The 25,974-nt window shown below is 36.5% G+C and overlaps 1 protein-coding gene across 2 annotated transcripts; it reads left to right on the top strand.

Moving 5' to 3' along the window:
• Positions 1–2,017: 2,017 nt before the first annotated feature.
• Positions 2,018–23,537, top strand: CHODL (chondrolectin). 2 transcript variants are annotated; one of them, XM_025379891.1, is made up of 6 exons: positions 2,018–2,710; positions 13,385–13,694; positions 13,847–14,004; positions 17,407–17,493; positions 19,919–20,021; positions 22,969–23,537. In XM_025379891.1, exons 1-6 carry the CDS (start codon positions 2,632–2,634, stop codon positions 23,051–23,053), a joined length of 822 nt encoding a protein of 273 aa, XP_025235676.1. In that variant the 5' UTR covers positions 2,018–2,631; the 3' UTR covers positions 23,054–23,537. The 2 variants fall into 2 exon arrangements, with proteins under 2 accessions (XP_025235676.1, XP_025235677.1); XM_025379892.1 differs by lacking the exon at positions 2,018–2,710 and adding an exon at positions 3,300–3,388.
• The last annotated feature ends 2,437 nt before the right edge of the window (positions 23,538–25,974 follow it).

Raw genomic sequence — 25,974 nt, 5'->3', positions numbered from 1 at the left:
AAAGAAAACCTTTCTGCTTATTGCTGAAGTGGTTATCTAGTAATGATTTTACTTTTAAACTTTCAAATATTTACTTTTCTATGTCCTGGTAATACTATTGATAGTATCAATACTATTGATAGTAAAAGGAAGTGATAGAATAGATGTATATATATATATACAGTTGTATATATTACAGTTATATAATATTATATAATATATTATTAGACTTCCTGAATTACTAATACCATGAAGATCCTTCCTGACAAAAAATGGCTTCATTCTTGCTAGCTTTTTAGGCATGAGAGACATTTGGGCCTACTGATATGTAGGAATCTATATCTAGTGCTTATGTTGTAATGTACTGAGATTCTTTCCCAAAGAGGGACCTGTTTACAGTAGCTCTGGACTGCATGAGTAACTGAGAGTAGGGTGGCATGAAAGGGGAAAGGAGATCCCCTTCAGAATCCTAGCTCTACAGGTATTTGGAGAAGCCATGGGGATCACCACCATCAACCTTTTCTGCAGCTAGAGAATTCCTGCAAACATGCCTCCAGATGAATGTCTCATCTTCTATGCTAGCCATGACACTTGATTCGCCCTTCCATTACAGCATTTATACACAGAATTATTATTTTATTTCTTTCTCTGCACTGAACTGTGAGCCCCTGGAAGACAGCTCTCCTACCATGGCTATGCCCGGTGATACTCTTTGACATGGTTTCCAGGGCTGAGCTGTAGCTCTATTGCCTGGAGGCATATCAGTTTTCCATTTTTCGTTCAGAATCCCAGCAGTGCCTGTTTTTTGTGAATAATTAGCTAGTGTGAAAGCCACAGAATCCATAGCCTCTACAAGGTCAAAATGTATTAACTGCCCATGTTTCTGCAAAAAATTTGTGTTTTTAAAGCGAATGTAAGAAAAAGGAAGTGATAGGATAGACATTATTATAGTTATTTTAGGATTCCGTTTCTTTCCTTCTTCTTTTTTTTTTTTTTTTTTGAGACAGGATTTTGCATGTCCCCAAAACTGGAATGCAGTGGCTGGATCACAGCTCACTGCAGCGTCAAACTCCTACCTCAGCCTCCCAAATAGCTGGGACTCCAGACCGAGCTACACTCCTACTGTCATGAGTAGAGTGCATTTAATAATCTTTAAGGTCTTTCCAAATGCTAAAATTTCTGATTCTGGAAGATTTGTCCTTATTGTATCAGTATTTAATTCCTTTTTCCAATAAAAGAGTCCAACAGATGTTTACAGTGTACCTGTGGCTTATGAAACCAAAGACAGCAGGAAGTTAGAGGAAAATGTACTTCCTATAAGACAAATAATGTTATTTAACAAATTCTCATGCATTTAAAGCAACATAATGAGAAAATACCAATTCTACGGAAGCTCATTATGAGAACATTTGCAGAGTTCATACTACGGACTTGATATGCATTAAATTCCTATGAACTTCTCTCCGGTTCTCCTGGAAACTAGCTATCACAGTCCTTGGCTAGGCTGTTTGAATAAAGAGCAGGTCAGGTTATGAAAAATGCAGGGTTTCCAATGAACTTTACTTCTAATGTATATCGTAGATCACCGATAGATGCTTGTAAGGAAATATATGAATATCATTTACCTCCAGGAAATTCCCAAGAATTCAGAATGTCTACTTTTTGTTGACGATTTTCTCTGGAGTTGCAAACACTGAGAGTGAAATCAGTTTCGAAAACCATACCTCAAATATTCCCTTCAATTTGCTGTGTGGCAGTTTTCGTCAAACAACCTGCTTGGAGATAATCTATTTGCAGAACCTAGGTGGGGAAAAACCTGCCACATTATATAATTCACTGAGCAGGTTTTGGCTCTCACTTCAGCAACCCATCTTAAATAGTGGCTGTGCCCTGCATCTAGCAATACATATGATGAAGCAATTTAGCACAGAAAGGGAAAGGCCACACAACTTGGCATCCCCGTACATATTTATCTTTGAGAAAACCAAATGGATCCAACTTCTTGCCAGAGTTTAATAGCAAAGCTGTCACATTTTACACAAATGAGTATCCAGTCCGCTAGCGAATGAAAAGAGGGGACAGGGAGGAGGGCACCAGAGGAGGCGGGGCTGCTGACTGGACTGTTTTCAAAGTGGCTCCCGTTTTTAGGGGAGATGCTGGGATACTCCACATGGCTGGAGAGACGAAGTAGTTAAAAATTATTACTAGCGAGGGGGCCGGGTCCTCGAGACGTGGGTATATAAGACGGTGCCTGAGCGCAGAGCGGCTGCTGCAGCTGTGATCCAGGACCAGGGAGCACCGGCTCAGCCTCTCACTTGTCAGAGGCCGGGGAGAAAAGCAAAACATAACGGTGCGGTCCAAGCCGGGGCTTCTGCTTCGCCTCTGGGACATACACGGGACCCCCTAACTTCAGTCCCCCAAACGCGCACCGTCGAAGTCTTGAGCTCCAGCCGGGCACATCCACACGCGGCACAGGCGCGGCAGGCGGCAGGTCCCTGCCAAAGGCGATGCGCGCAGGGGGTCGGGCAGCTGGGCTCCGGCGGCGGGAGTAGGGCCCAGGAGGCAGGGAGGCTGCGGAGCCAGAGTCGCGGGCTGCGCCCCGGCAGAGGCCGCCCTCGCTCCACGCAACACCTGCTGCTGCACCGCGCCGCGATGAGCCGCGTGGTCTCGCTGCTGCTGGGCGCCGCGCTGCTCTGCGGCCACGGAGCCTTCTGCCGCCGGGTGGTCAGCGGTGAGTCAGGGGCCGTCCCCCCGAAGAAGGAGCTGGGAGAGGGGATCACGGGGCGCGGCGGGCAGCCTGTCCTCGGGCGGAGGCTCTCCGGGGCGTTGGAAACCAGTGCGGCTTAAGGGTCCGGGAGGAGGCGGGGAGAAATTGGTTGTGCTGTTCTCCTCCCTCTCTTCTCTAACACACACGCAGGAAAGTTTAAATTTTTGTGAAGTGCTTGCTTAAGTAGCTGCGGAGCGAGCCTCTGCTTCATCACGAGAGGCACAGTCTTTTTTTTTTCAGGAGTGATTTCCACTTTCTTTATGAGAGTTGACCACAGGGCAGGGCTCAGCACCTGCAGAAGGGGTGGGGTAGGGCGGAGGCGGAGGGAACCCAGAGACAGAAGAGCCACCGCAGAAGTGCCACCCTCTGTTGCTCTGTTGCTGTAGCTGGACTTTGGTCCCAGCACTATGTGCACTCGGATGCTTTCTGAGACCAGATCAATTCGCTGTGGGTCGCCTCCAGATGCCTGGGCATTCGGTCTTTGTTCTCAGCAGGACTACTGGCAAGGAACTGGAGTGTGATCATTGTGTGTAGATGCCTTTCCTTTGCACACTTCGTTCCAAGTTGGGGACTTCCCAGAAAATGAAGTCAGCTGGAGTTGGGCCGAGGTATACTTGGTAATGACTGCAGGTTCGGCACACAGTAGGTGCACAATTAGTTCTGTTGAGTGAGCGCATGAGAAACGGATCAAAGTTGGCAAGCTTCCCAGGTTTTCTTTGATTTTTCTTTTTTTTGACTCTCACTGTCCTGTCGTTGAACAATTTGTATTGCATCTACTCTCCCTTACTTTTTGAGAGGGTCTCTTCAAAAGGATACAGATTCTCAATGACCTAGGGTGAATGTGCTTAGGGCCTTACATAAAGGCTGATCATAGCTACACTTTATTGAAATCTCTTACTATGCTCATTGAAACACTGCAATAAGTATTTGTTGGATATATGTGTTTTGAGGGTGAAAAGTGTTTTCTTAAACATAAAAAGCACAAATAGTCCTTTTTACTTTTGTACACCTATACAACAGGTGTCACTAGATGTAGAAATAGATGACAGATGACAGCAGCTAATTCAGTTGTGAAGACAGACCTTTAGACATTGGCATATTAAGCTTAATTGTCACTGATCTTCCCCTTAGCAATTTGTGATGTTCTACAGCTTCAGAATATAATTCTTACACCTGTGGTTAACAATCACTCTACACTTTCTTTTCAGAATTTTCAGAATCTGTAACATTAGATCCTTTTCCTCCCTAAGTTAGCTGCAAAGAAAAAGTTCATTATACAGACTCATCTGATTTTGTGAATTACTTATCTGTCTTTGTACTTATCAGAATTATTCATGCAACTGAATGAACAGCAGAGACCATGCTTTGAACATAAGGTGTTTTTTACTCATTTACCTAAATAATATCCTTTAGATATGCTCTTATTCCTAGGCCTCAACATTTTAAAGGGAGGAAAAATAATATCTAAAGTAAAATCAGAGCTTAAAAAATTGTTGAAGAGGTATATTTTGTGTTCTAGGTATATTTTGAGTACATAATTTTTTCCAAACCTTTTGTTAGGTTTTCTTGTTAAGCATTTCTAGGCATCTTGTAGGTGACATCTGGAAAATTTCTAATTAACTGAACATGATCTATTTGATTTAGCATAAATGATGATGTTTATTTGATATTAAAATAATTAGTTATGTTTTTCTTATGGATAATTCAATTGTCTTTGGTCATAAAATTCACATTGAAATTTAACCATCTATAAATTGATTTGTGACTTTTATTCTTTGAAGACTAATTTTTTAAAAGGATGTATTTTGACCACAATGGCCAGAGAACAGAGCAGCCTAAAGCCTGACATTTTTGTAGCAATAGTTTCTAACGGATCTATTGTCTACCTGGTCAATGTAAGTTTTGAATTGGTGCATCAATTTTTTTCATGTCACTTGGGACCATTCACCAAATCTTTATTGAAGAGTAAGAGCCTCTTTGGGGGCTGTTATTAGGAACATACTTACAACGTATGGAATATATTTCTATTTGTTAAATTTCAGTACAACAATTTATAATTTCTATGTAGGATACTCAAATAATCACTGACCCCAGAAAAATAGATACTCACAAAATAATTCTCCACAGAAATCATATTTAATACTTTAAAATATTCAATAAGATACTTTCCAGTACTTTTAAATACATCACCTTTTCTAAAGTGTAGAGCATTTCTTAAAAATAAAGTGGATATATTTTAGCAAGAAGTAATAAGAAAGTATTTTTTCTAGGTCAGTGGTCATACTTATTTTGATGTATGAATACACAAAACAATATGTGACATGGTGATGTAATCAAAGCCTATTTATTGAAATTATGATGCTAATACGGAAACTACTTTTAGGAGCTTAGACCCATACTGATTTCTTACTACACACAGATGTGTAGAGAATATCTATAGAAGCTGCAATCATTTAATTTTGTGAAGTGACTGGTGAGTAATGATGTCTTCTTTAGGACAAAGGTAAAAGGATTTTACTTGTAGGCATAAGGACAAATATGAAGGATTCAAAATTCAGGTCTCTAAGTTGGGAGGATATGTTTGAAGAGCAAGTGATACTTTTAAATATTTGAAGTGTTTTGAAGTAATGTGTTTCTCTTTTTTTTCCTTTTTCTTTGTAGTGTGCATAGCAGCGATCTCCAACCTATTTTTGCTGCAAAATGACGTTAGGAGTATTTTCATGGTGCTTCCAGATTTCTCCAGGACACTTTAATATATATTAGTTTAACCTTATTCAAACTGGCACACATTTTATTTAGGAGACTGGGTGATTTAGAGACCTCCCTTCTTATCATGTAGAGTCCATAGAATATTGCAAATTCATGGGTGGTGAACAGTAGCACATACATTACCGTAATATAATATAATAGCAAGGGAGATACAAGAAGAACAGCGGAGCCTATCTCAGCCTATGGAACTATTCTGTGATATCATCAAAAGCATAAAATGATGACAGTGCAGTTTTCAGAGACGCAATTACTTTAAGTATCTCTTGGGCATGAAAGGAACAAATTAATCTTATTACCAGTCATTTAATAAACTAACCATTTATCATAGCCATTATTCTTTGACTGCTGTTTGTCATCATTTTATGGTTTTGTTTTTATAACTTTTTCCTGAAGATGGCAATATCTGTTACATTACCTTTAGAAAAGACAATGTATTATTATATATACATACATATAAAATATGTATTATAATAAAATATGTATTATATATATGTATATATAAAGGGGTCCAAGGCTAAACTTCAGAAGATGCACTCACAAACAATTTTTACTATTTACAACAACTTTCTGTGTCAGGCATTCATATACAAGTAGATGGATGTGTGCAACTGTGGGATGAAAGTGTTTCTTTCACTGTTTTAACATACTCCTAATGATATAATACAGGATGACAACTTGGCTAAACTTACACTCTTTGTAATGCGGAAAGCATTCAATTTGGACCTAGTTTGTTTCATTTGGAAAATAAAAAGACTAGATAAAAATTTATTAAAGACATATGTGGTTTGAAAATCTGAGACAGAGGCAACGTTAATTCTTATTTAAATATTTGTAAGAGAAAATCTAATTCTGTTTAGCAACAAGCTCTCAATACACAAGCCTTCCATATATTAGCCGCCCAGTCATCAATAACAGATTAATGATAATGATTCTGACATAGATAACATGCACAGTGTTTGTATTCATCAATCCCTTTTGTTCATGAAATTTTTCCCCTTTATATTAGGTTTGAGACGTATGGAGATAGCATAGAAATCTGGTAAAACATGGACTGTAGAGCCAGATGACGTGGTTTCAAACCCCAGCTTCAGTACTTGTGAGCTGTGTGAACTTGGGCAAATTATTCAACTATTGTCTGCCCTCTTTGCCTCATTTTGAAAACAGATAAGAGTACCTATGTCATAGGCTTGCTAGGAATATTAAAAAGGTTCAAACACAGTATACAGATTGTGCACTGTGCAGAGGTACATGCGAAAAAGATAGAAGAAGGAGCTCAGCTTGGCAAGCCCAGCGCTTGGAACTCAAGCCACCTAGAGGCAAAATCAACTTTTTCTAGTTGACCAGTCTATAAGGGGGACCTTTCTGCCGTCTCTCACCAGGAGAGGTCGTCTTCTCCTAATTTATCCCAAAGCATGGATTGTGGTAGGAATGAGGTGCTGCATTCTAAATTATTGCTAAATTTCAGGCCTTTATTATTAGAATCATTATTTCTATAAAACTTATAACTAGTCTCATTATTTAAGTAAGAAGACTGAGGACAGGGGCGATTAAATAATCTCAAGTACCCAAAGTTCAAGTATAGAGTTTGGTTTCAAAGCGAATTCATTTTGATTGGCTACATGAACTCTTAAGTCACATTGATACTTGGTTTACTACTTATTATTCTAATCTCCATAGTAAGTATTATGATTTTTTAAAAAGATAGTCTCATCCTCTTCTCAGAAAGCTTATGGCATTTTCCAGTTGGAGAAGTAGGGCTTGCTGTTGCTGCCACCATCCAGAAAATGACCACAGCCTACATTTATAAATTTAAAATTATAAATGAAATTATAAATAAATGTGTTTATTAATGTGAGAAAATGGATTCCAGCTATAGCGCACTATGCAATTAAGTACCTTATAAAATCTCATTCATAAAAATAAAAGTTTATTATAATAAAACTCTTTGTAAGAAAAATTTTTAAGATGTTGGTGTAACATTGAATGCTGAAAAGAGAACACTTAAAATGAACACCAGGCCTTTCCTTTTTAGTTCAAAAGTGTTAGCACTGGTATCACAGGCCTCACTACACCGTGTATGACATTGGTATCACAGGCCTTGCTACACTGTGCATGGCATTGGTATCACAGGCCTTGCTACACTGTGCATGGCATTGGTATCACAGGCCTTGCTACACTGTGCATGGCATTGGTATCACAGGCCTTGCTACACTGTGTATGGCATTGGTATCACAGGCCTTGTTACACTGTGTATGGCATTGGTATCACAGGCCTTGCTACACCGTGTATGGCATTCGTATCACAGGCCTCGCTACACTGTTTATGGTAGTATCAGCAAACTTATCAGTGTGATTGTGAGGGGGATAAGAAGAAATTATGAAAAAGAAAAAATACCTTGTATGATTCCAATAAAACATTCTAAGTTAAGTCAACCTGATTTGGGGAATATTTACCATGTGGATGCTCTTTTTTACTTTTTTTTTGCAACTAATGGTAGATCATAATTGAACAGTAGGAATTGGTAATATTTTATATTTTTATTGAAAAAGTGATAGAAATTCAATACTCATCTAATATTGATAATATATAATTATAGTATGAGACATAAGAAAATATGTATTATTTTCATAACTAACTGAGCACTTAACTATCAGAAAGTAAACAAATACAAGCAAAAAGAAAATCAAATTACAGATCCTTTCTACTCAGAAAGCAAAAGCAAACTACCATGACTTCATGAGTTTGGCCTCACTTTTATGTCATTGGCAAAAGTATTTAAACCTCTGCCAATAATTAGCTCTATAGAAATTTTAATGGCTAAGAAAAAAGACAAAAATCATCTACTTATTCATGGAAATACTGATGAAATCTTTGTTGTGACAGTGATACGAATGATAATAATAATAGCTTTCTCTAAATAAAAGGGCCTGTTTACTTATGTAGCTGTGTGTGAAACTAATAAGGATGAATATTTATTTTATACATTAAAATAAATAAAATAAATAAAATATTTATTTATTAAATAATATTTAAAATATTTATTTTATTTATTTTAATGTATAAAATAAATATTTATATATTTATATAAAGAAGTCTCTTTTATATAAAAGAAATATTCTATAAAATATTTCTCTAAAAATTCAGTGCAATCCGTACTACAAACCTCCGTGACACACGTTTACCTATGTAATAAACCTGTGCATCCTACATATGTACCCATGAACTTACATGTTAAAAAATCCAGTGCAGAAAAACTTACATATTTAAATACTTTTTAGATTTAAAAATTAAGTAGCTCCTAGTGCACATCTAGCAAATAAATTATCTTGAATTTTATTTTCTCAATATGTTTGTAGAGAAATTATCTTGAATTTTATTTTCTCAATATGTTTGTGGAGAAATTACCTTGAATTTTATTTTCTCAATATGTTTGTAAAATCCTGGGCAGATCTTTTCTCTCTCTTGTAGATAAGCCCACAATTAAAGGATGGCTTCAACTGCAGATGCTAGTTGACATTTAGTAATTTATAGTTAGACGGCATAAATGTAACCTTAGTGTAATAGAACCCATTGTATGGTTCTCTGAATACTTATCTATCCCATAAAATGTTGATGGAAGATTTTATCTGAACATAACATTTGAAAATAAGAGACAGAGAAATTCTCCATATCATCTCACAGAATGAGACGAGAGGTCATTGTAATTGTTCTCTAGGAAGGTTGGCTTTTACAGAAGTGGGAAAGTTGCTTCCAGAAGATCTGCATTAATAAAACTTTACTGGGAATTAGGGCAACATTTGTTTCCCAGCTGTTGGAGTTTCACTGCATCAGTAGCCAAATGTGATCAGCTGAAATAGCGGTGAGATGTTCAATAGCTGCTGCTTCTGCTGATTTTGCTGCAACTTGGACCAAATTTGCACGCTAAGGTGGAAATCAGTAATAAAATAGAATTGAGTATAAAGAAATTCAGTGTCAGCTTTAACTGATTGTATATAAACCCATAAAAATTGTGCGATATATTTATAATTTCCTGAAAACTGCCTTGCTAGATCTGAACTGGTAGTGACTTTTCAGTTCAAACTCTGCAGACACAGCTGATGATCAAACTTTAGAGTTAATATATCCATTCCGATTGATGATGGGATGCTCTCTTGATGCCCTTAGAGTCTCCCTGCCATGCAGCCATCACAGTCTCCACTCTCTCATCAGGACCTGAGGACTGTTCTATTATCCACAACCAGAGACACGGACTGGCACAGAGAGTGTCAAGCTGGCCATTGTCCAGGGCCTGCGCAGCATTGATTGTTAATTATGTTCAATATAATCTCTGTCCCTAGATTTTTTTCTTTTATTATTATTATATCTGTATAAACTAACATAATGGTGTTAGCAATTTCCACACGAAACCTAAAGCTCTCATGCATTTAATTAGAAGTGCTATCTTAATTTTGTGAGTTAATTTACATCACCATTTTTGTATGCTCATCATGAGAAAATCTGTGTTGCATTTATCTTTTAATGTCAGAGATAATGAACAGTGACTTTTAGCATATGCGTCACACCCAGGAATTCCCTAAATGTGTGAGGCTTTGTTACATATAACAAACTTTTTGCTCACTGAAAGGTCTGGCTAGTCTGTTTTTTGTTTTTTTGTTTTTTTTAATATGACATTTTTTGATATCTTGCAAAACAATCTTGGTAGGGAAATTTAATATTTCAAAAGTGCTGGGATAAAATCCAAGGCAGAAAGTTCTTGGAGTGAAAAATTGAACAAGTTGAAAACTCAAGGGAATGTATTTAAGATATATTTGGACACTTAGAACTAGGTAAAGGATGTAGTAGATGAAAATGGAAACAGCATGCTTCTAAATACAAGCAGGGAAACACAGGCGTAATGGCATTGTTAGGCTCTGATCCAAAACAACCATCTGAAATGATGAAATCATCACAAAACTTTATAATGTATTAGGAGAAATTTTAAAATAATACATTAATTTTCAGAGTCAGCCATTAGGACTCTCTTAATCATCTCTCAAAGAATATTTATTTTCAGGCTGGTTTGTCCTGAAGTCTCTCTAACTTGTTTTCCATGGTCATTCACACTAATATGTTCTTTTGCATGAACAATTTGGGCAGCCTGTTAATTTGTTCATATTTTTCAGTGTGTCGCTCCTGGGTCCAGATCCAGGTAATGAAACAGAGGGAACAACTCTTGGCTTGCTTGCATTGCGAGAACTACTATTTTATAGTTGGCTGTTCTCAGTTTGTGTCAAGATATTGAATGCCTATCACTCAAACACTGTTGAGAAGTTAATGACCTTCCACTGATTTCTGCGCCTTTCTGTCTGAGTGTCATCATAGGTCCTTAATGGCTGACTCCAGAAGGGAATGGATATGATACACTGGCTCAGCGTGATGTACTGTAATTAAAGTACAAAGTTTGAATGCTTTTTTTTTTTTTTGCCAGTATTTAAATACAAGAATCGCCCCCAACCCCACAAATCCCTGACTACTGACAACTTTTATTGATAGGCTACACAATTAAATACATAGTAGAAAAGGCCATAAATACCAACAAGAATAATGTTAATGGAGATGAATTGTAAGAAAGTAGTGAAACTATTTCCTAATTTCTTAGCATAAAGTAATTTGTCTTAATTTTACATAAAGTAATCGATAGTCTGTTTTCCAAGTCCAAATCTAAGCTAAAAGAGGGCAAGACTAAGAAAGTAGAAGCAGCTATGGAAAGCAGTTTGGGCACAGGAAATAGTAACAGAGAGGGATCCTTGGTGGTTTTAAAAGTTGACAGCAGAGAGCAGAGGTGAACAAAAGTAGAAGCAGTGAAAATCAAAACAAGACAGAATGACCATTCTGGATCTTGTTTATAATCCTGCTGTACATTCTTAATGGTAAACAAGGGTGAGTGTAGACAATAGAACAATAGAAAATCCATTGCTTGTAGAACTAGCTAAATCCTATACACCATAACATCCTTGACATCTATCTATCTATCTACCTATCTATCTATCTGTCGATCTGCCTATCTATCTATCTGTCTGTCTCTCTGTCTATCTATCTATCTAGCTAGCTATATCTATTTGGCATATATTTGTAAATATAAATATGTATGACTTTATTATGTCCTGATATAATGCATATTTGCAGTCATTTCACTTGATAATTAGGCAAATTAACACTGCTTAACATGCAGAGGTATGTAAAATTTAATTTTGAGATTTTTTTTCAAACTCTTTTTGCCTATGTGTTCAAGACTTCACAAATGTTATTAGAGCAGAATCTCATTATGAGGTCTCAAAACTTCTTTTAAGCTTGTTTGGGCTTCTGGCTAATATCTTGAAATAAATTGATTTTCAGGATACTACAAATAATGAATTTGTTGGGTATAGTATAGACTATACATAATCAATAGATGTCAGGAAAGGTGGTTAGGTGGTTAAACGGAATGCTGTAACATAAAAATCTTTAAAATACAGGTTTAAGACAAAAAATAGATTTTAAACGTCCCTTCCAAATTCAGAGTATTCTGTGTATTTATTTATAGATTTTGGATATTTGGTTGGTCCTAATCTTTATTCCTGAAGAAATATGCAATAAAACCACTACAGAGAAAGGTGAATTTAAATGAATTTTTTTTAAGCTTAATAAAATTCTGAGTTAGGGAAGATTTGAAAAATGTAATACTATTACTTTCAAACTCATAAAGGAACGAATGGAGCATTTTTAAGGTTAAATTAGAGGAAGACATTGTTATTTCATATGTGTTTAATATATAAGGAGAGCCTCTAAAGCTGAGAGAAATAATTTGTTCTCAAGTCTGCTAAATATTTATTACCTTAATTGTTTTGAGCTAATCATTTAACTGTCTTTGAAAGACCAGTTTGGCCAAATTTCAGCCTACTCATCTCTCCATCCAAATTGTGAGAAATCAACAACAGCTAGCCATTGGTAAGATTTTACTAGCTCCTTTATTTCATGATATATTTGTTCCACTGTTCTCTAAGCCATCATTTTTTTTTCACATTTAAATAACATTCTTTTTTTTAAAGTACTTAATTCTCTAAGTTCATAGTTGGGAGATTTTAATTTGCAATTTATCACTTATCAGAGATGTCTCTGTAAAATGAGAGAAGACATTGGCCTCGGAATCGGAGTTTACACACATTATCTCCCCAAAGACCCCAGAAAATATTCAAAAAATTGGTAATGAGATTTTTTCAGAGACAGTGAGGATTTTAGAACTCTATCCTGTCACTTCCAATGTAATATTATGTTAATTAATCGTTTATTACTACCGATTACCTTCATTCTGTCCTCTTTTAACTTCCAATTTTAGTAGATTTGCTTTCGGGTATACAAAATGAAAGCAAATATTTGTACCTTAAATCTGCCACTTTGTATCTTCTTCAGAATACCTTATATAAAATTGTTTCATTATACGTTACTTGTTGTTGATAATTAATTTGCGTTATGAGTTGTTATTCTTCTTTCATTAAGTTTTAGCTCACTTTACTATACACTCCTGAAATTCCTTTAGCTATTTTCATTTGCTATGTTAATTGGTTTATAAAATCTAAGCCAGAAGAGTTATAACTTTCCTTAACAAACATTGCTTGAAGTACTGAGTTTAAAAGTTTATGTTCCAAGTTTACGAGGGAATCAATTTGCTTTTACAAATTGCAAGCAATAGGCTAGAAAATAAACTTTACAAAGTAATTCAGTGGGAGAAGCATTTCTGGTAATGTATTTTCTGCTTTGATTGGTTCTTAAATTTTGATTCTTAGTGTTGTTACAAATAGAGTTCAGATTATCAATATATGGGCATCTTTTTTTTTTTTTTTTTTTCCCCAGGCCAAAAGGTGTGTTTTGCTGACTTCAAGCATCCCTGCTACAAAATGGCCTACTTCCATGAACTGTCCAGCCGAGTGAGCTTTCAGGAGGCGCGCCTGGCTTGTGAGAGTGAGGGAGGAGTCCTCCTCAGCCTTGAGAATGAAGCAGAACAGAAGTTAATAGAGAGCATGTTGCAAAACCTGACAAAACCCGGAACGGGGATTTCTGATGGTGATTTCTGGATAGGGCTTTGGAGGAATGGAGATGGGCAAACATCTGGTGCCTGCCCGGATCTCTACCAGTGGTCTGATGGAAGCAGTTCCCAGTACCGGTGAGTATGGATCTTGAGCAGTTGACAGGCGTTCTGGGGAACTCCACAAGGTAGAGGAAGGACTCTGTTACCTGTAGAGGATCTCAGAGTAGGACAGGCAGAATCATTTAGTAGTCATGTATCTGAGTGTTCCTGTTACTCTCTGTTTGCAGAAACTGGTACACGGATGAACCTTCCTGCGGAAGTGAAAAGTGTGTTGTGATGTATCACCAACCAACTGCCAATCCTGGCCTTGGAGGTCCCTACCTTTACCAGTGGAATGATGACAGGTGCAACATGAAGCACAATTATATTTGCAAGTATGAACCAGGTAAGCAGTAGCAAAAGAAGGTATAGAAGATTTTGCGCATGTTTCATTGTATTAAGTTTTGTCTTTAATTTTCACTACCTGTGGCTCTTTTTGTTTTTCTGCTGTGAAATAGAAAATTACCTTGCAGCTTCTCATATCACTCGTGTAATGAAGTATATCATATGCTGTAGAGCAAACTGCCCAATGAGCTCAAAGAAGAGAGTGAATAAAAACATCTGAAGAGATGTCTTTAAGAAAAAATAATCATTTCTAACAATAAAACCAATCTTTTTGTAAATAGATTTTGTAAACAATACATAGCTGTTTTAAAATATTTTAAACATTACTATAATATGTGGGAAGTAGATGTAAGTCACCAAAGCACCTGTAGACTTACACACGTGAGCAGCACTTCTTTATCTGATTTTAAGAGAACAAAGCACTTTCTCCTGGAACATTTGCTTATCATTTTATGGTATAATACTTGACATGTGGTACTCAGTAAAAATAAGACTATCGTAGCTCATTGCCCCATAGTGGAAAAAAGCAGGAAGATATGATTCGTTCTCCCTGTGATTCCTATTCTTGAAACATGTCTCCTCAGTGAGCTTTCTTTTGAAATCTCCCACTACTTGTCATATGCAGCAAATGGGAATCTTACATTGACTTGAGCTATACTGGCATGGGTTCTGGATTTTTAAAATTGTCAATCTGAATTACTTTGAATAGGATAGATCATCTGAATTCATATTTGACTGAAAGAGAGACTAATATAAACTCCGTGGACTCATTTTTTAAAATCGTCTGAGAAAGTCAAGTTAGATCCTTAGGCTTTGAGATTTCTTTGCTGTTTTTCTCCTCCACAGTGTTTGGAAGTCTCATTTTAACTCTTCTAAAGAGGTGTCTGCTTGAACTCATAATACATGTTCACAGAAGGCAATTATAGTTGAATACTGCTGCTTCCATTATTCTCTTGAAATTACATGATTCTTTTTCTCTTAATACCATAAAGCACAAAGGATTATTTGGATTAGGCTTACCCTTGTCTTACATTTATCCTGCTCTTGAGTGTATTAGCCAACTTTTTATATCCCTGGTGAGTTTATTCTTTAACCATCTTGGTTGCTAAACCCATCATTACCCTCCAGGAAGCCTTTGCAAAGCTGAGTCTGTTAGGTGCTTATGTCCTTTATTTTTCTCTTGGAGAAATATAAAGTTGAAATTCTCTAATATTTTAAATTTGTGACATTCCATGTACTTAAGACTATTGAATAATACAATATTATGCCTTATTCTTAATATTACATTGTCGCCTTCTCCTTTCTTTTGAGTTCAGAGGTCAATTATTTGACCCTTCATTGTATTTATTTTATTTTTGCATTCAAATTGATGCCATTATTTAGCACACTATAAATCTTACAATCTTCTTTACTTGTTTTTGTATTAGGTAATCTAGGTTTACATTACTCATGCAAGAGCATTTATGATATAAAATTATTCTTTCTTTATCTTCTCCATTCTACCCAAATCTTCAAATAATCTATATTTATTAAAATATTCTTTTATGTAGTTTTTGTTTTGAAGCACATTCACAGGTTTACTGTTGGCCTTATTAATGTGCTCAGGATTTTTATTTTTTATGTCATGATTTAATCTTTTATGTCTTTTTATTTCTATTTAGTTAACCCTCCTTGAGCTTAGTGTCTGCTTTGTAAAGGATGTTGGTTTGATTAAATTCCTTGGTTATATAATTACCAAGTTTTATGTATTTACCAATCTTTAGTGATATTTTGCATAATATTTATATTATTTGTTTAAAAATACCAGTTGACTAGGCATAGGGTGACTAAGTTCTCTAGAAGAGTACGTAGAGTCTAGTACTGAATCTGAAACCCAGAGGAGGCTATTAAAATGTCAGGGTAAAATTTGTGTACAAGAGTAACAAATATTACTACAAAATGGTATATGATTAAACTTCCAGCAAAGGGGGACTCTATGACATTATAAGGCAATGTAAGAATGGTAAACATTAAATTAAAATTCTTCTCTATCTTAAAGACTACGGGCCGGGCGCGGTGGCTCAAGCCTGTAATCCCAGCACTTTGGGAGGCCGAGACGGGCGGATCACGAGGTCAGGGGATCAAGACCATCCTGGCTAACACGGTGAAACCCCGTCTCTACTAAAAAATACAAAAAACTAGCCGGGCGAGGTGGCGCGCGCCTGTAGTCCCAGCTACTCGGGAGGCTGAGGCAGGAGAATGGCGTGAACCCGGGAGGCGGAGCTCGCAGTGAGCTGATATCCGGCCACTGCACTCCAGCCCGGGCGACAGAGTGAGACTCCGTCTCAAAAAAAAATAATAATAAAAAAAAAAAAAAAAAAAAAAAGACTACGTAAGATGTTACGTGTGTTCTTATTTCAATTGACGAAAGTAGAGAGTCACACTTTTGGAACAAATGGAAACCAATTTATGTTTTTTAAAATAATTCAATTTACTTTCATTGAATTATTTATTTAACAAATAGTTCCTTAAGGAAAAGAAAAATAGAAAATAGAGCAATACCAAATCATGACAAGAAACTTCAACAATTTTAAAGTGTGTGGCAAGAGGAGAAAATATCAGGAATAATAGTTAACGGATGCTGGGCTTAATACTTCAGTGATGGGATGATCTGTGCAGCAAAGCACCGTGGCACATGTTTACCCATGTAACAAACCTGCACATTCTGCTCATGTACCCCTGAGCTTAAAAGTTAGAAAAACAATAAAAAATAAAGTGTGTGGCAATTAAAGAGACGTCTATAAAACTAGGGAAAGAAACAACTTGCAAGCTTTAATTTAGTGTTATTAGTATTAGTTTTAAAAGTGGACACTATTGAAAAGCAAATCTAAGGACGGCATTGTATGTGCAGAACAGAAATGTGGCTTAGAACATGGTTGCTCGAATCATCAATTCCAAATTCAATCCACATATGGTCATCTGCTGATTATTATTGCAAGGGGAAACCTAAGTAATACACTGATATTAGTAAAGAAATTATCTTGCATGTCTCTGAATTGCATTTAATATATCACACTCTTACGTTTGCCAATTCTTGGTTAGCCTTGCTTAACTTTGTGCCTGGTCCACCATTATTGCCTTCAACAGGCTATCATCAGCACAGACCCACAGTTGATTGCTAATTACAGTTTGGAGTTTTAAGGGAGAATGTATCAACTCCATCTTTTATTCAAAGATAATTAAATGCTGACTTTAGAGTTAGATCACTTCACGTAAATTTAAATTCAGATTATATTTTATTAGCTGTAAGCTGTTCAGAAATCAAAATTGTGGCGTTTTTATTATTTTCTAATATAATTTCATATTTTGTTTTCAATTCTCTTGTTTAATCATTATATATGCTGGTGTTTCTTATTATTTACAGAGATTAATCCAACAGCTCCCGCAGAAAAGCCTTATCTTACAAATCAACCAGGAGACACCCATCAAAATGTGGTTGTTACTGAAGCAGGTAATTACTTCATGTGTCCTTAACTTCGTCAAGAAATGAACTGTACTTTCAAACGCTGCTTCATGTTGACCCAGTGAAACCTGTCTTGCCTGGAGAAGTGATTCACTAAGTATGGTCCTATGGAAATTTACTTTTAAACTAGGTTAGAAAAAATTATGCTAAGCTAGTATTTGAATACTACCTGTTTTGTTTTCTTCAGAGTGGTACTAAACTAAGTGATCCACATTAAAATTTGGGTCTGGCCAGACACAGGGGCTCACACCTGTAATCCCAGCAATTTGGGGGACTGAGGCAGGTGGATCACTTGAACCCAGGAGTTCGAGACCATCCTGAGCAACCTGGCGAGACCCCGTCTCTGCAAAAAATACAAAAAATTAGAGTGGCGTGGTGGTACACACCTGTAGTCCTAGTTACTTGGAGGCTAAGGTGGGAGAATCACCTGAGCTTGGGAAGTCGAGGCTGCAGTGAGCACTGATCGTGCCACTACAGTCCAGTTTGGTCAACAAAGTGAGACCCTGTCTCAAAAAAGCAAACAACAACAACAACAAAAAACAAACAAAAACACCAACAGCAACAACAAAAAAACTTTGGATCTACAATAAATTTCTCTAACAACACGTAGGTGTCATGATGCAAACTGGCACATTCAGTGGAGAGCAAACAGGGGTGTGCTGGTAAATGTTTAGGGATTGGCTGAATCCTTAAATTGCTTGAAGTCAAACAAGAGTGGGTGGAAACAGCAACTTATCGCTCAGATGCCCCATTGCTCAGGAGTTTGTCTTCTGCTAGTAAAAGAAGTGATGCACAGTTAAGTGGAAAGCTTTATCTGCATCTGGTCCACTTTGACCAGCATTATTCAGATTAGTCATGATGATGACTTTTAATTGACAAGCTAAATGCCTAGTTCTTCAATTTGCTTTTTCTGCATAGACATGATATTAAGGCTTAGTGCTTTTCACTTTTCAAGTGCTTGGTTTTAAAACCATTCAGAACATCTAAACCTAATTAAAAAGATCCGTAGGCTGGGCGCAGTGGCTCACACTTGTAATCCCAGCACTTTGGGTGGCCGAGGTGGGTGGGTCACCTGAGGTCAGGAGTTCGAGACCAGCTTGGCTAACATGGGGAAACCCTGTCTCTAGTAAAAAATACAAAAATTAGCTGGGCATGGTGGCAGGTGCCTGTAATACCAGCTATTTGGGAGGCCGAGGCAGGAGAATCACTTGAAACCAGGAGGTGGAGGTTACAGTGAGCTGAGATTGTGCCATTGCACTCTGGCCTGGGAGACAGAGCAAGACTCTGTCCCCCCACCCAGAAAAACAAAAATCACATTAGAAATATTATTTTCTCTTATGAAATTGAACAAATGTTTATTAAAGTAGTTTTAAGTTGTATGAAATTACAGTGTCATGGTTTTTTAATTTTACTAAGAATACCTAGCATTATCCAATGTGATGGAACAGGATTAAAAAATGATTCATGTTAGAATTTAATTAAGATAAGTCTTTGTGCTGCCAGAGTCTTGTGTCTCTGAGTCGTGACTGTATCATCGGTTAATATTTGCATATTTCAGTTTAATCCCAGTGACTCTTGTATGCAATCATGACACTAAGCTTATTGGCTAGGTAATTACTTACCCAATATATTTAAAATAATTTTAAGAATTATTTTAATAATAAGTACTTATTTTTGTAAATAATGATTGAGAAAGAGTAATGAAATGAGTTAGCTAAGATTATTAATGAAAGCTAGTCCATGTCTGAATTGTAGATTTAATAATAGTTTTGGAAGTATGGATATCAAATTGGAACAGTTTGATATCACTACAATTCAGTACCATTCAATTTTCAGTACCGTAAAACTTTGTTTTTAATTTTTACCAAAATATGAATACAGTCATGTGCCACTTAACAATGGAGATATGTTCTGAGAGATGCACCATTAGACGATTTTGTCATTGTGCGAACATCATAGAGTGTACTTAAACGTAGATTGTATAGCTTACTACACATCTAGGCTGTTTGATATGGCCTATTACTTCCAGGCTACAAACCCCTGCAGCATATTACTGTACGGAATGCTGTAGACAACTGTAACACAATGGAATTTATATATCAAAACCTATCTAAACATAGAAGTGTGTAAAATAGGATATCAAATACAAAAGACGGTACACCTATAGAGGGCAGCTCCATTATAATCTTATGGGACCACTGTCATATATGTGGTCCATCACTAACTGAAATGTCACTATGTGGTGCATGACTGTATATTATTTCATTATATTTTTCAATATTTTGAGAAGAACTTTAGGGCCAATTTATTGAAAATTCTATTTCACCTTAATTTTTTGAAACATTCTTACATATTTTTGCATTAGAATTCTTCCTCAACTATCTTTTCACATGAAGACTGTTTTATTTTGTAGGTATAATTCCCAATCTAATTTATGTTGTTATACCAACAATACCCCTGCTGTTACTGATACTGGTTGCTTTTGGAACCTGTTGTTTCCAGATGCTGCATAAAAGGTAAATAACTCATATATGTAGAGACAATTTGAAAAACTTTAAATAGGTTTTCAGTAATGTTTTAAAGCTATTAGTATAAAGTTAATTATATTTTAATTTTCCTTAAATCCTATACATACAATCCTATACAATCTAATAAGATATACATTGAGGATAGGATTAATGTAATATATCATTTAATCCTCACAAGACTTATTAAGCAGTTACCCTTCTGTTTGTATTTCTCAGTTGAGAAGATGGTGTCTTAGATGGGTTACCTAGTCTGCCTTGGTTACCTAGTCATAGCTAGTGTCCATGCTGAATCTGAAATTTGGATGTTTGTAAACTTCCAACATATACACTCTACTAAACTGTTTTTTGTTACAAAGTATAAGAATTAATGCTAGACTTTTTAATCTAGACATCAAGCTATATGTAAGACTTGATATTTTTTGGTTCATTTTGTATTACTTTTCAAAATTCAAGTCACAGGTTTCTGTTTTATTTCAAAAAGATCTTTTAAGAATAGGAAATAAAATACAGTGGTTCAAACAGGTCACTTTTTGCCAGGTGTCTTGAAATAAAATCCTCTATTTTACCAGCAAGATTTCTGGGAGATTATTATGACTTTTGTATCTGCTTACTCATACCCTAGAATTAGAGAAGTTTTTCCATGTGTCCCAATTTTTTAATAAAAATGAAACAAAATTCAATAAAATGAAAATTTATTTCATTTTCAAATAAAAATGAAATATAAATATGTATCAAAATAAAAAAAATGAAAAGCTGTTCTGTTTATGTAAGAGCATGTTCGCTAGAATAAGCTAGACATCTTTGTCTGAGTGGTTTAAATAAGAACTGATCAAGAGAATGCCTCCATCAGAAAGGACCTGCAAACATGCATTTTTCTCTTTTGACCTTACTTCATCTTCTTCTTTTGCTGAAATAAACCCTAAAGAACCCATTAAGTAACAAAAGACCTAGAAAAAATTTAAGTAATTCTTAAATGAAATACTAATTCTACACAAAAGTCACATTAATAACCATTTTTAACCATTTAGAACATTTTTGTGCTTTTTATAAATTTTCTTGGCTAATATTCCATACATGTTAGATGATTGTAGAATAGAGTTGTGTTAATCTTACTTATTTGGATGGAAATCTACAAACCATACAATTTGGACATAATATTTTATTAGTAACCAAAACAGCTAAATCTAAATGAATTAAGTAATATTTTAAAAGGGTGATGGTCAGGTGTGTTTAGAAATAGTTCTTTTTTCTCTTTGAGGGAATTCTGCAATGTCTGATAGATGGAGAGGAGGGAATGGGGAGACGTCTGTGAAGATTGAGGCAGATGCTGGGAAGTGGGGCTGGGGTGGTCAGGGAGCAAGTAAGTGCACAACACAGTGAACTGGGACGAACACTTTTGGTCCAGGCAAGAGGTTATCCCGAGGAAACCAGCCCAAAGAAATCTACTTTTGACAGGGCATCCAGTAGAGAATGACTTGGGTGCATCACCTGAGGTCGGGAGTTTGAGACCACCCTGGCTAACATGGCAAAACCCCATCTCTCCTAAAAATACAAAAAATAGCCAGGCATGGTGGTGGGCGCCGATAATCCCAGTTACTTGGGAGGCTGAGGCCGGAGAATCGCTTGAACCCGCGAGGTGGAGCTTGCAGTGAGCCGAGATCGCCCCACTGCACTCCAGCCTGGGCAACAGAGTGAGGGTCTGTCTCAAAAAAAAAAAAAAAAAAAAAAAAAAAAGAGAGACAGAATGACTTAGGTAAACCCAGGAATAGGGAACTGCTGCAGGTGCCTGAAAAGTTATTATGTTGTGGAAAGAAAGAAGATAGCAGAACCCTAAGCACAGGCTGGAAATGTGGGCCAGAATGCTAAATCTGACAAGGGTGAAGCTGTATCTCAGATCTAGAGGAACTCAGATACTGTTATGTTACCAAAGCATGAAACTGCTATTTAACCACAGCGGTTTCAGAGACTGAGGCATCAGTAAGCTTCCAGAAATCAAGTGACTTAGGTGCAGAGCCGGAGAACTGATGGGAGGAGGGGAATAGGCACATCTGCACACATAGTATAATACCATTGTTTTGATGATTTGACATTAAATTCAGCATACATTAGTGACGGGAGACTCAAGGAGCAAGATGATTTCCAAAATAATTGATCAAAGAAAATAAAGGTTTTTATTGGTGAATAAAACAGAAATGGTTAATATTGTGTCAGGCACATGTTTGTATGTGTGGAACCAACCCAAATGCCCATCAATCAGTGAATGGATAAAGAATCTGTGGTATATATATATGATGGAATACTACTCAGCTATACAAAGGAATGAATTAACGGCATTCATAGCGACTTGGGTAATATTGGAGACTATTATTCTAAGTGAAGTAACACAGGAATGGAAAAGTAAACATCGTATGTTCTCACTCATAAGTGGGAGCTAAGCTATGATGATGCAAAGACATAATGACACAGTGGACTTTGGGGACTCAGGGGGAAAGGGTGGGAAGGGGGTGAGGGATAAAAGAATACAAATTGGGTACAGTATATACTACTCAAGTGATGGGTGCACCAAAATTTCACAAATCATGGGTAAAGAACTTACCCATGTAACTAAACACCACCTGTTCCCCCATAACCTATGGAAATAAAAAATTAAAACAACAACAACAATAAAAACAACAACAACAAAAATGAACTCTAAATTAGGAAATGTCAAACAGGAAAAGATATGTTTTGTTTTCTCTATCATTCACAAGAACTGTCTGCCATCTTCACATATTTGAATAATCTAGAAGTTTTTGGAAGAATGGGAAAATATACTGATAAGAAGAGGAGGAGTCTTTCATAAAGAACTGTCTGAGATATCTCCCTTTGGACCAAGACATGCTTAGTTTAATAAGAAGTTTTAGGCACTAAACTTATTTTTTCTTATGTTTTTCAGTAAAGGAAGAACAAAAACTAGTCCAAACCAGTCCACACTGTGGATTTCAAAGAGCAGCAGAAAAGAAAGTGGCATGGAAGTATAATAACTCATTGACTTGGTTCCAGAATTTTCTAATTCTTAATCTGTATAAGGAATGGCATCAGAACATTAGCTTGGAATGGCTTGAAATCACAAAGGATCTGCAAGATGAACTGTAAGCTCCCCCTTGAGGCAAATATTAAAGTAATTTTTATATGTTTATTATTTCATTTACAAAATACGCTGTGCTAACAATGGAGTGAGACCTGCTTATTTTGCTAAAGGATGTACCGAAACTTCAAGCAAATGAAATGGACAACGCAGATAAAGTTATCAACACATCAGGCGTATGTGTGTTAGAAGCAATTCTTTGTATTTCTTTCACCTTTCGTAAGCTGTAATCTAATCAATGTAATGTATATTGTATTGAAATTTACAGTGTGCAAAAGTATTTTACCTTTGCATAAGTGTTTGATAAAAATTAACTGTTCTAATATTTATTTTTATGGCATCTCATTTTTCAATACATGCTGTTTTGATTAAAGAAACATTACTGTTGTCAACTGAATTCACACACAGACACACAAATGTAGTGCTATAGAAAAAGTTTGTTTTCTAGAAATAACTCATCTTTCAGTTTCTCTGCTTTTGGTCAATGTCTAGGAAACCTCTTCAGAAATAAGAAGCTATTTCAGTAAGTGTGATATAAACCTCCTCAAACATTTTACTTAGAGGCAAGGATTGTCTAATTTCAATTGTGCAAGACATGTGCCTTATAATTATTTTTAGTTTAAAATTCAACAGATTTTTTAATAATGTAACTTTGTTAATAGGTGCATAAACAGTAATGCAGTCCAATATAAATCATATGTCTTCACACGTTGCCTATATAATGAGAAGCAGCTCTCTGAGGGTTCTGAAATCAATGTGGTCCCTCTCTTGCCCACTAAACAAAGATGGTTGTTTGGGGTTTGGGATTGACACTGGAGACAGATATTTGCAAAGTTTGTCTACGGTTTCCCTAGCTGTATTTAGCCTCTAACTTTATTAGTATACAAAGAGGTCTTGTGGTTGAGACCAGGTGAATAGTCACTATGAGTGTGGAGATAAGCACAGCACACAGACCTTTCAGGAATGAAAGGAACTACGAAATGGTGTGAAAATGGGTTGGAACCCATCAGTGATCGCATATTCATTGATGAGGGTTTGCTTGAGAGAGAAAATGGTGGCTCCTTTCTGTGTTATCTCCTAGTTTCTTCAATGCTTATGCCTTGTTCTTCTCAAGAGAGTGTTGTAACTGTCTGGTCTTCATATGTCCCTGTGCTCCTTTTAACAAAATAAAGAGTTCTTGTTTCTGAAGAATGATCACTAGTCCTGTCTAAACCTCTTATGTGAAAAAATGTACAGATATGTTTGCATCGATACATAAAGTTGGAAACAAATTACTCTTTAAGTGTGGTAATAATGGAAGGCGTGGTTATGTCTAATATTTTCCCTGTTAATTATTTTCAGTTAAGTAATAAAGTATTTTCCTTAACACATTTCACAACTAGCACTTGTTGGCAAAGCTAGGAGGCAAAAGAGAAATCAATGGGCATTGCCCATTTTCAGCTGCTGAGAGACTGAGAGAACGAGCAGCTGCATTTGAAGCTGAGATTGGCCAACATGCAGCATTCTTCTTTCTTCTCTTGGCTACCTATCTTTCTGGGTAGAACTGGAGACCAGCTGCTGGGACCTAACCTTTTCCCTCCAAACTACTATCATGTATTTCTCCCTCTAGTGTGGACATAGTGGAGGAAAACTGGGTGTTCCCCCTTGTCTTTGCCACCATGGACTGTAACAGCTGCAAGGCAAAAGCAGTAAATCAGTGGGGAAATGCCTTGCTTTTGCCTTTGATCTTTATCTAGGTCTGAGTAACTCTTCTGGTATCAACAACTAAACCTATAAGCTACTGGAGGTGGAAAATGGACTTCTATTTTATTAGAAAATGGTAGTAATCCTACCTTAACAGTTTCCTAAAATTTTAGCTAACCTTAGGAAAATGAAAAGAAATCCATGGTGTATCTGTTGCATTAGCATTTTTAGAATATGTTTTTGCTGTATGTTTTGAAATGCATATGAGATATGGAACAATCTTCTAGTACTAAAAACAAATACCCTGCTGGTCAGTCTATCTTTCCCAACTGTTAGAATCAGACCATTGGAAAGGTGTTAAAAAGAATCGTGTGTTCAGTGGTGATATGATCTGGCAGTTTCCCCACCCACATCTCACCTTGAATTGTAATAATCCTCATGTGTCAAGGGTGGGGCCAGGTGGAGATGATTTAATCATGGGGGCAGTTTCCCCCACACTGTTCTTATGGTAGTGAATAAGGTTCGAGAGATCTGATGGTTTTATACTTGGACGTTCTCCTGCGTATGCTCTCTTGCCTGTCTCCATGTAAGATGTGCCTTTGCTCCTCCTTTGCCTTCCACCATGATTGTGAGGGCTCTCCAGCTATGTGGAACTGTGAGTTCATTAAATATCTTTCCTTTACAAATTACCCAGTTTTGGGTATGTCTTTATTAGCAGCATGAAAATGGATTAAAACAAGTGGCTCCTGATTTTGGTCCAAAGAATGAATTCTACAATTTCTTCACAGGAATTTGCAGTCATCCATCATTTGGCCACACCTTCTTCATATAACTTTTTTTCCCTTTTATCTGACTGTTTCCCAGAGAAAGAGTCTTTTGGTATGACAACACATGGTTCTCTACTGACCCCTCTCCCTTAACTGACTCCCTCTTTAATGCCTCTGTAATAATTATTCTTTCCAGGTGTAGTTCAAGTCTCCTTTCTTCCATAAGGCCAAGTCATACAGATTGGTCCCTTCTTTCAACTCCTTTTAACCTTACTCTCTCTTTATTAAATTGTCCCATGCAAGAATGTGTGTGTGTGTGTGGGTATGTGTGTATGTGTTTTGTATTAACTATGATTTTTTTCTC

The sequence above is a fragment of the Theropithecus gelada genome, chromosome 3 (genome assembly GCF_003255815.1).
Source record: "Theropithecus gelada isolate Dixy chromosome 3, Tgel_1.0, whole genome shotgun sequence".
Taxonomy (NCBI): domain Eukaryota; kingdom Metazoa; phylum Chordata; class Mammalia; order Primates; family Cercopithecidae; genus Theropithecus; species Theropithecus gelada.
The sequence above is the reverse complement of the archived record's forward strand: the minus strand, read 5'-3'. Positions and strand labels throughout refer to the sequence as shown.

Bases quoted from the DNA above. Each gene is read 5' to 3' on its own strand.
- CHODL (XM_025379891.1), top strand. From the start codon at position 2,632: ATGAGCCGCGTGGTCTCGCTGCTGCTGGGCGCCGCGCTGCTCTGCGGC. The intron at 13,695-13,846 runs GTGAGTATGGAT...CTCTGTTTGCAG, and splicing joins GGAAGCAGTTCCCAGTACCG to AAACTGGTACACGGATGAAC. The intron at 20,022-22,968 runs GTAAATAACTCA...TATGTTTTTCAG, and splicing joins TTCCAGATGCTGCATAAAAG to TAAAGGAAGAACAAAAACTA.